We start from the raw sequence: 10,977 nt of genomic DNA on the forward strand, positions 1-10,977 counted from the left end.
GTGCTCCCCCCAGAGGGAGTTTCTTATAAATCACAAAGTGGTGTTAATACGTAGAGATGATCCTGCTGAACGACATGTCTAAATATCATAAACGTTTGTTTGACAGAGATTATTTTCTGACATAATCCAAAATCACATGGAGGAATGCCATTGGACCAGGGGGATTCAAGGCCTTATTGTCATTAGCTCATTAGCTACAGTGTAGATATGGCTATGAAAAACTGAAGTCCCAGGCTCCTCCAACAGGGCATCATATATATAGGACATAGAGCAAATACAACAGACCCGTATGTTTGGTGGATACTGAACAGATGAGGGATGCTTGTGAGTAGATGAAGTGTTTAACAGGACGATCTCTCGCTGACTCACAGACGGTGTCGACTCTCAGAGCTCTGAACAGCAGGTAGTCGCTCTTCTCCCGCAGCAGCTGGTTCCTCAGCAGAAACACCAGCCTGGAGCCAGACACCGGCCCCTGGGGGCCCCGAACCGAGAGCCGCAACACCGTGCTGCACGGGGGGGAAACCAACACATCAAGCACTGTACTTCTGAGGTACTTGTGTAATGTCTGTTGTTGCTAAAACCCAGATTAGAGGGTCATGCTTTCTCTCACTGATCCTGCTCTTATGTTAAATGTTTGTTTCTCATGTGTCTTGATGTGTGTCGGTTGATGTTACACATGGAGCTGCTGTGAGGCAAGGAGCATTTCAGACTTGATCTGACCATTAAAGTATTATCGTATCGTACTCAGAGGAGTAAAGTAACTAAGTACAGTAAAGTGGGGGTTCAGTAGACTGGTGGTTCAGTAGACTGGTGGTTCAGTAGACTGGTGGTTCAGTAGACTGGTGGTTCAGTAGACTGGGGGTTCAGTAAGCTGGTGGTTCAGTAAGCTGGTGGTTCAGTAGACTGGGGGTTCAGTAAGCTGGTGGTTCAGTAAGCTGGTGGTTCAGTAGACTGGGGGTTCAGTAAGCTGGTGGTTCAGTAGACTGGGGGTTCAGTAAGCTGGTGGTTCAGTAAGCTGGTGGTTCAGTAGACTGGGGGTTCAGTAAGCTGGTGGTTCAGTAGACTGGGGGTTCAGTAAGCTGGTGGTTCAGTAAGCTGGTGGTTCAGTAGACTGGTGGTTCAGTAGACTGGTGGTTCAGTAAGCTGGTGGTTCAGTAAGCTGGTGGTTCAGTAGACTGGTGGTTCAGTAGACTGGTGGTTCAGTAGACTGGTGGTTCAGTAAGCTGGTGGTTCAGTAGACTGGGGGTTCAGTAAGCTGGTGGTTCAGTAAACTGGTGGTTCAGTAAACTGGTGGTTCAGTAAACTGGTGGTTCAGTAGACTGGTGGTTCAGTAAACTGGTGGTTCAGTAAGCTGGTGGTTCAGTAAGCTGGTGGTTCAGTAGACTGGTGGTTCAGTAGACCGGTGGTTCAGTAGACGGGTGGTTCAGTAGACTGGTGGTTCAGTAGACTGGGGGTTCAGTAAGCTGGTGGTTCAGTAGACTGGTGGTTCAGTAGACTGGTGGTTCAGTAAGCTGGTGGTTCAGTAAGCTGGTGGTTCAGTAAGCTGGTGGTTCAGTAAACTGGTGGTTCAGTAGACTGGTGGTTCAGTAAGCTGGTGGTTCAGTAAACTGGCGGTTCAGTAGACTGGTGGTTCAGTAGACTGGTGGTTCAGTAAGCTGGTGGTTCAGTAAGCTGGTGGTTCAGTAGACTGGTGGTTCAGTAGACTGGTGGTTCAGTAAACTGGTGGTTCAGTAGACTGGTGGTTCAGTAAGCTGGTGGTTCAGTAAGCTGGTGGTTCAGTAAGCTGGTGGTTCAGTAGACTGGTGGTTCAGTAGACTGGTGGTTCAGTAAGCTGGTGGTTCAGTAGACTGGTGGTTCAGTAAAGTGGTGGTTCAGTAGACTGGTGGTTCAGTAGACTGGTGGTTCAGTAGACTGGTGGTTCAGTAAGCTGGTGGTTCAGTAGACTGGTGGTTCAGTAGACTGGTGGTTCAGTAAAGTGGTGGTTCAGTAGACTGGTGGTTCAGTAGACTGGTGGTTCAGTAAGCTGGTGGTTCAGTAGACTGGTGGTTCAGTAAGCTGGTGGTTCAGTAAACTGGTGGTTCAGTAAAGTGGTGGTTCAGTAAGCTGGTGGTTCAGTAGACTGGTGGTTCAGTAGACTGGTGGTTCAGTAAGCTGGTGGTTCAGTAAGCTGGTGGTTCAGTAAAGTGGTGGTTCAGTAGACTGGTGGTTCAGTAAAGTGGTGGTTCAGTAGACTGGTGGTTCAGTAGACTGGTGGTTCAGTAGACTGGTGGTTCAGTAGACTGGTGGTTCAGTAAACTGGTGGTTCAGTAGACTGGTGGTTCAGTAAACTGGTGGTTCAGTAGACTAGTACCTGAGGTGCGAGTGTCCCAGCAGCGCTCGGACCTGGATGTCGCTGTCCAGGACGTGGATCAGCGCGGCGAGCTGTCGGACCAGCTTGTCCCTCTGAGCCACGCTCACCTGAGAAACCGCTACCTGCATCTCCAGCTCCACCTCCTCCCCTCCGCCCGGCTCTACGGAGACACAGCGGGGACAAACTTCAGTGCTACAGCAGCCCTGGTCTCCTCAACAGGAAGTAACTGTTTCCACAATAACTTTTTACCGGCGCACACACAAGTAAATATATCTAATATGTATATATGTTCATTTGAATTAGTTTCTTATTTTAAAGTTACTTAACTCTATATCATTTAATTTGTTATTGAATTAATCTTTAATCTGTGTGAATCTGTGCTGTCCCGTTTTTCATTCTTACCCTGTTGCTGTTAAACTACTGCATTGGGATTAATAAAGGTCCATCTTATCTTATCTGAACTGACTTCACGTGTGTTCTGTTCTTTAGTACACCATTGACCTCTGAATTGTGGTGGAGTTAAAGTACCATCAAATGGAAAATACTCTAGTACAGTACAAGTAGCTCAACATTGTACCTAAGTACAGTACTTCAATCAATCAATGTTTATTTATATAGCCCAATATCACTAATGTTACTTTTGTCTCAGTGGACTTCACAGTTTGTACAGAATATCACTACAACCCCCTCTGTCCTTAGACCCTCTGTCCTTAGACCCTCTGTCCTTAGACCCTCACATCGGAGAAGGGAAAACTTCCAGAGAAACCCACAGTTTAAAGGGAAACATGGAGAAACCTCAGGGAGAGCAACAGAGGAGGGATCCCTCTCCCAGGACGGACTGCAATAGATGCCGTGAGTAAATTGAAAAGAAAATACATTTTACAGCGTAGGTAGACCGAATGTTTGGAAATGCATGTGTCTGTAATAAGAATAAGATGACTCCAGGAGGATATCAACGATCCTGTGGGAGCCATCAGGGAAGAAGTGAGGTGAGAGTCAGCAGGACCACAGAGACATTACTTGAGTCAAAGCTCTCCGTTACTTCACCCCACTAATAACCAGGACCCACCTGGGCGGACCTCCACGGTGGCGGTGGCGCTGCCGGAGCGGCCCTGAGCGTCGCTGACTCTCAGCTGGAACAGGTAGGTTCCCTCCACCAGGTTGGCCAGGTACAGGGAGGCCTGCGTCTCCGAGCCGTACAGAACATCCTGCATTCACACAGAGAGCTCGCTTATTGGTCCTAAATACAAATCAATCCTGACATCATTGATGCAATCCAATTTAAATAAAATGTAAAAAGAGATTTCAGTTCAGGATCTCAATGCAAAATCTAACATTGTGTCATTTTTAGTGCATGTCAATGGTCTGCAAAGGCTAACATTCCTGTGTTCCCTTCAGAGGGAGTTTCTCCCCCCCACCCTCTGCCTGAAACGCCTACATTGGAATCCTTTGTTTACTTCCGGAAGATGGTGACATCACTATTTAACACTCGCTCCTATTGGCTAGCGCTCAAACACATTGTACGTGATAGAGATGTCCCGCCCCTTAGCATAAGTGGTTGACCAATCCCAACAGAGCCGGACAGATAACCAATCAGAGCAGACTGGGCTCTGGTTTCAGACAGAGGGTGAAAAGTATAGAAATGTATGAAAAAACGTTCTATAGTATGTTGTTAAAGACATCTGTATAGTGCGTCACAGAAGTAATAGTACAGTATTTTAAAAAACTTTAAATCGAATTTGATTTAAAAAGATATATAGAAAAAATATTATAGTTTCTTGTAAAATTGTAATTCAAAAGTCATGAATAAAATATAGAAAAAATGTCGAAGAAGTAAAGTATGTTATTAAACAATACAGTACAAATTGCTACAAAAAGAAAACATGAAATAAAATAAAAATGTTATTAAAAGGTTTCCTGTTCCCCTGTTTATTAAAACAGTACAGTTAGTTTTTGTTAATCTGATGGTATCCACTGACCCCGGCTGCAGGGCTCTGGCTGTCTCTGACCCACAGGAAGTGCACCTCGCTGGGGTCCGCGTCGCTCACTGAGCCCCGCAGAACCAGAGAGTTGTTGGGCAGCGTCAGAGAGTGGCTGCCGCTGGCGTGCACCACCGGAGGAGAAGTCCTGGCTGCAGCAGGGAAACATCACAGGAACAGCTTACAGCATCATCACAGGGGGACGTGTGAACATTTTAAAAACACACCATAGAACGTAAAAACTATGCTTTTACTTTAACGACATACTATACTATGACTTTTTAATGATATGCTTATATATTCCTTTATTGTCCTTGCGTTTGCTACAGTGAAATTAAAGAGTCCTCTCCTGCTGATGTTCAGGTGTATATCAGTATGTAGTGTCTCTACTTTAAAGAGTCCTCTCCTGCTGATATTCAGGTGTATATCAGTATGTAGTGTGTCTACTTTAAAGAGTCCTCTCCTGCTGATGTTCAGGTGTATATCAGTATGTAGTGTCTCTACTTTAAAGAGTCCTCTCCTGCTGATGTTCAGGTGTATATCAGTATGTAGTGTGTCTACTTTAAAGAGTCCTCTCCTGCTGATGTTCAGGTGTATATCAGTATGTAGTGTCTCTACTTTAAAGAGTCCTCTCCTGCTGATGTTCAGGTGTATTTCAGTATGTAGTGTGTCTACTTTAAAGAGTCCTCTCCTGCTGATGTTCAGGTGTATATCAGTATGTAGTGTCTCTACTTTAAAGAGCCCTCTCCTGCTGATATTCATATCAGTATGTAGTATTTCTACTTTAAAGAGTCCTCTCCTACTGATGTTCAGGTGTATATCAGTATGTAGTGTCTCTACTTTAAAGAGTCCTCTCCTGCTGATGGTCAGGTGGATATCAGTATGGAGTGTCTCTACTTTAAAGAGTCCTCTCCTGCTGATGTTCAGGTGTATATCAGTATGTAGTGTCTCTACTTTAAAGAGTCCTCTCCTGCTGATGTTCAGGTGTATATCGGTATGTAGTGTCTCTACTTTAAAGAGTCCTCTTTAAAGCGTGTGGGAGAGAAAGTCCCTCTGAAGGGAACACAGGGATTTTAGCCTTTGCAGACCCTTTACATGCACTAAAACCGATAGAACACTACAGGGAGGCAGAATAGGGCATCTTTGAAACGTTTACCAAACTACAAGACTAAAATGTTTTTTTAAATGTGTTGTTGATGAAAAACAAAAGACTGATGATTTTTGCTTTTTGGTATCAGCTCTGATAAATGCTAATGAAACAATATATCATATATTTATTTTAAGAAAGTGACCCCTCTCACCTCCCTGGACTCTGAGGGTGAGTGAAGCGCTGTCCGTCGCCCCCTGCTGGTCGGACACCGTCAGCGTGAAGTTGTAGCGTCCTGCCCGAAGTCCCGTCACCGTGGCTACGGCCTGGTCTGCACCCTCGACCTTTGACCCTGGGGGGCCGCTGGATAAACATGATGGAGAAAACACATCTGAGTGAAAACCTGACAAAAGTCATTAATCATACTTTAACTCTAAGTACTTTCTGCAGCTGCTGACGCTGTGTGCAGTTTACAGCAGAATCTGATCACTATGGGTTCATACCGCTTTAGTAAACCAGATACATTCTAAGCTAAAGGAGGCGAATGTTGGGCTATAAAGGAACTACAGCACGGTCACATGACTTCACGTCACCACCGCTAAGCTAAAGGAGGCTAATGTTGGGCTTGATGACGTTCAGTAGTGGACCATAGTTGAATAATAACAAATGCAGTTTATGATCCTACCTCACGACGTGCCAGTGGTAGCTGACGATCCCGCGGTCGTCGGTGCTGCCGCTGCCGTTGAGCAACAAGCTGCTCACAGGGAGGACCAGCTTCCTGTCAGGACCCACGACGGCCAGCGGGCCACGGTTTGACCCACCGACCTCTGACCCTGAACAAAGGGAGGGGGAGGAAAGCTCTAAATAATAATGATAATTATCATAATAGTATTGAAATACATAAATAATAATTGTGTAAAAAATTAATATAAACAAACCAAATTCTAAAAGTAAAAATAACAATGAAAATAATAAAATTATTATTATTAAAAAGATATATTAAATAAATAAAAGTATTATAAATAATAACATTAATAATAACAAGCTTCTGCATGGACAGCACATTGAAGTGTTTCCCTGCTGTATATATAAATGTACCAGACTCAGTAGTTGCAGTGGTTGTAGCACTGGGGGTGGTCACTGTTGGAGGGATGGTGTCGGGGGTCAAGCTGGTGCCGGGGGTCGATGTGGTGCTGGGGTCAGGGGTCACGGGGACAGGGGTCACGGGTCTTTTCGTGGATTTGATGGTGGTGGGTGGAGGTCTGGCTGACTGCAGCACCTTCAGCATGTCTGTGGAGCATCAAGAAAACACAACTAATATCATCCTTACATTTTATTTATTTAATTCTGAATCCGAACAGTTCTGGTGGTTCAATGTTTGTTGTTTGTTGTTCATGTATTGTGTCTTGATATCTGTCTGTTGATGTTACACATGGAGCTGCTGTGATGCAAGTCCCATTTCAGACTTAATCGTATCGTTCATGTGTTTAATTTTTTTAAAGAACTCTTGGTGAGAGCCAAAATAATAACAAACAAAATATCATAAATGCAGAGACAGTGTTAAAACAGAGCATCCCTGTAGGTATACCTGGCTGTGTGCTGACCGGCCAATGAGGCGCGGCGGTGGTGGTGGGAGTCCTTATATGGTCGTGCTGAGTGGAGACAGCTGTGGGTTCCTGCAGCAGTAACAGCGGCAGGGACGTTGAACCAGAGCTGCTTTGTGTTTCAGTCTGTAAAAAAAAAGAAGGATGTAAGCAGCCTGACCATTCGAGGTATTTCTCTGCAACCCTTTTTTCACGCTAGCTGTTTCCCTTTGCTAGCAGTCTTTATACTAAGCTCTCGTCCACCTGAACGTGTCACCAGGGATACACAGATTTGAGTATTAACCTTGTTGTGTTGCATACGTTTTGTGTCACCTAAATGTTGTGTTGGTTATTTTTCAGTCAGACTCAAACAACAGTAGTTTTATAGTAGCTTTGTACATCGCCCGTCTTTAGCTTAGCTCTTCATTGGCTGTGTGAAGGGACATTATTAACCTGATAACCCACTCACAGCTTTCTCTGCAGCAGGAGGGTCAGTCGGTGTCCTGGTTCTGTGCTCGTCTCCCTGGCTGATGTTCCCCTCAGAGGAGGCTTTAATCTGGTCCACACTGCTTCCCGTCGGCCCCCCCTCTGGAGCATCTCCGGACTCCGATTGGTTGAACCTGGCTCCCCTCTCCTCCTGGCTCTCCTCTGGATACTCCAGGTCAGGGAACAGGGCGAGGTCCTTCAGGGCCTGCAGGTCCCCGCCATACGGCTCTCCTCTCACCAGAGACTGCAGCACCTGTTGGAGGTCGGAGGTCCAGGTCAGGACAGGATATGAACCAACATGTAATCTTCAGTTGAGGAGCATGAGGAGTTTCAGGCAATGAGTTTTACTTTTTAAATAAAGGGTGAAAAACCAGACGCACGCACGCTCTTTAAATTCTTTATTTTGATTTCTTTATTTTCTGATTTTAATCAGAAATAATAAAAATCATTTCGAATTTAAAGGAAAAACTGAATTCAGACAAAATGCAATTTTGTAGAAAATAAAACTTTGAGTTTTTTAACATTTTCCGTGTTCCGACCAGAACTCTATAGAAACCTGCCGCTACGCACCAGGCTCTGCGGGGTTTCTCTCCGTAGGAAGGCGAGGCGTGACTCTGCGCCCGGTCTCTCTCGGGGGGCGCAGGCCTCGGCCCGCGGGCAGCGCAGGACGTAGCATCGCCCCTCGAACAGCCACGCCAGCTCGTAGCCCGTTAGCTCGCAGCACGCGGCCACGCACTGAGGCAGCGACGCCACGCCGGGGACATGCAGGATCCCGCTGCCCTCCGACGCCGGAGACACCACGGCCTCCGAGAAGGTCGCCCCCTGCCAGCAGCCAGACGCCACTGCAGCTGCAACGCAACGTTACTTTGTGAGAGTCAGCATTCCTTTATTAGTCCCACAACCAGAGGGTGGGAAGTACCTCAGTACATTTACTCAGGTCATGTACTTTAGAGGTACTTGCACTTTACTTGAGTATTTCTATTTGATGCTACTCTCTCCTCTACAGTTCAGAGGTACATGGTGTACTTCTACTCCCTCACATGTATTTAATACCTTTAGTTACTTCACAGATCTGGATGAATGATGTGAAATATAATCAAGAGTTGAATCAGACTTTAGTTCCACCTGGAGTAAATCCACCAGCTACCCTGCAGTATACAAAGTCATTCAAACTAGCTGCACCTTTACCAGCTTTGAGAACACTTTCATGATCAATCATTATAAAACATATCATATATATTATTCTGAAATGGACCAATCTGCACAATGACTACTTTTACTGTCGCTACTTTCACTATATTTTGAAGAGAATACTTTTATACTTTTACTTAGTTTTGTACTAAATGTATTGTTATTAGTGATGATGATGATGATGATGATGATGATGAGGATGATGAGGATGATGATGGTGATGTACCTTCCACACAGTGAAGCAGCAGCAGAAACGCTCTTTCCCACATGGTCAGCCTGAAACAGAAAACATCGTAAAAAGGTTATTTTTATTTGTTATGTTAATGTCATTAGTTTTGTTCTTCAAACCAGTGACTCTCAACGGCTGTGCCGCGACAAACCAGTGTGCCGTGGGAAGTTCTCCAATGTCACGTAATCGGTCCCAAAAAATAATATTTATTATAAATATTATAATTATTATTAGATCTATTATTATAGCGCATAAAATAAACTACCATGACTGTTTGGTTCTCAGTCTGTGTCATAGTGACCAGTTTAGTTTAGTCAGCTATAACAGCGGCCCAAGATACAGAACATTAAAGCGGTTTGGGGGATAAATACATTATGTATGCAGACAAACTTTGTTTTTATTTCATTTCTTAAAAGGTCCCATGTCATGGCCATTTCTACTGATCATAATTCCATTGCTGAGGTCTACTAGAATACATTTATATTGTTCAATGTTCCAAACTCTCATTGGTTTCTCAAACAGCATCTCTGTATAGTCTGTGTATTCACTCTCTGTCCTACATGGCTTGTTGGAGCTCCTGCCCCCCCCTCCCTGTGAGCCCAGTGGCCGTCTGCGAGACAGCGAGACACCATGGAACTCAGCCTGGGCACACACACACACCCGCAGCCTGGCTGGGAGTTTGTGTGTGTGCCCAGGCTGAGATCCATGGTGTCTCGCTGTCTCGCCTACAGGGTGTACTTTGAGGGTTTGTGACTCTGCAGACCGTTTACATCCATAAAAAGCTTCATAACACACAAGGGGACGGGTGATAACCGGAAAAGCATGACATGGGACCTTTAATGTCTGTTGGTATTTGTTTAAGTCACAACATGTCATGCCCCGATAAACATTCCTGTTTGTTATCTTGAAATATACTAATTTATATAAATAGTTATCACCGCAATAAACCGTATTTAATTTTGTCTAAATGTACATTATTTAATTTCATCCTCTATTTATTTATTTATAGAAGGACCATGTATACAAAAACATTAATCTCAGCAAAGAGAAGAGATGCAATATGCCAGATTATAGCTAATAGCTAATTTCCATCTGTGGTCCTCCCCATATTCTGTTCTTGAATGTATCATAGTCTATTTACCTGTTTAAAGACTTCTTGCACTACTTTTTATTTTGTATTTTATTATATAAGTTGCATTGCTGGAGGAGTTCAGGTCAGAATAATTTCCTTTCCATTTCTACACTGTAGCTGCTGAGCCTATGATGATAAAACCTTTGAATCTTCAGTTACTTAGTGTCACTGTATTAAATCACATGTTGACTCAGGCCCAGGTTACCGGACAGAGTTTGCTGCAACACTTACATTAAATAAATAAATTGCATTGTCATAGATGTATTCTTTTGGAGGGGGGTCACAGGGGGGTCCAAGCTCAGTGTTTAAAGCCCCTCCTCAGCACCGCCCATGCTCCCATCCCTGCCTGCTGTGGATGAGGATAATAAAGATGATTCTAGCATTAGGCTAGCTCACGTGCTGGATGGAGATCAAAGGGATTTGATCATGCGACACCGTCCGCAGCTCCGACACATCATGGCACCTTACATCCGTCTGAACGTAAATAAATACAAAGGGTAAATATACCATTACCTGCTTGTTTTTCCCTTCTCCTCCCAGGTCCTCCCCACTGCTTCCCCCCCGGTCCGGCCCAGCGGTCACATGGTCCCACTGGCTCGGTGTAATGGCTTTATTGTTGGGTTAATTGGTTCCACGCTCACTGTTGAAACTGTGCAGAGAAAACACGGGCAGTGCCGAGTCAGCGATATGGAAATATACCATATCCGGTCAGTTTTTTTCAAAATAAAACGTGAAGCGTGTTACATTCTGAGGATTCATATACAGACAGGTTTTCAGAGTAAATCAGCATTTAGGGTATGTGTTCATATTCCATGGTGTGTGTGTGTGTGTGTGTGTGTGTGTGTGTGTGTGTGTGTGTGTGTGTGTGTGTGTGTGTGTGTGTGTGTGTGTGTGTGTGTGTGTGTGTGTGTGTGTGTGTGTGTGTGTGTGTGTGTGTGTG

At 44.6% G+C, this 10,977-nt stretch overlaps 1 protein-coding gene across 1 annotated transcript in view; it reads right to left on the minus strand.

Moving 5' to 3' along the window:
* Window positions 1-10,740, minus strand: part of kiaa0319 (KIAA0319) — a 21,526-nt gene extending 10,786 nt beyond the window's left edge. The window contains exons 1-12 of the mRNA XM_079691206.1: window positions 10,551-10,740; window positions 8,903-8,952; window positions 8,056-8,333; window positions 7,469-7,738; window positions 7,005-7,146; window positions 6,515-6,706; window positions 6,102-6,249; window positions 5,631-5,779; window positions 4,330-4,481; window positions 3,420-3,558; window positions 2,351-2,510; window positions 370-506 (exon numbers count right to left, since the gene is read on the minus strand). Coding sequence (XP_079547332.1) covers window positions 370-506; window positions 2,351-2,510; window positions 3,420-3,558; window positions 4,330-4,481; window positions 5,631-5,779; window positions 6,102-6,249; window positions 6,515-6,706; window positions 7,005-7,146; window positions 7,469-7,738; window positions 8,056-8,333; window positions 8,903-8,945 — 1,810 coding nt within the window. The 5' untranslated portion in view covers window positions 8,946-8,952; window positions 10,551-10,740. The remainder of the gene's footprint in view (window positions 1-369; window positions 507-2,350; window positions 2,511-3,419; window positions 3,559-4,329; window positions 4,482-5,630; window positions 5,780-6,101; window positions 6,250-6,514; window positions 6,707-7,004; window positions 7,147-7,468; window positions 7,739-8,055; window positions 8,334-8,902; window positions 8,953-10,550) is intronic.
* Between the last annotated feature and the right edge of the window lie 237 nt (window positions 10,741-10,977).

Source organism: Notothenia rossii (assembly GCF_949606895.1).
Source record: "Notothenia rossii genome assembly, chromosome: 7".
Lineage (NCBI taxonomy): Eukaryota > Metazoa > Chordata > Actinopteri > Perciformes > Nototheniidae > Notothenia > Notothenia rossii.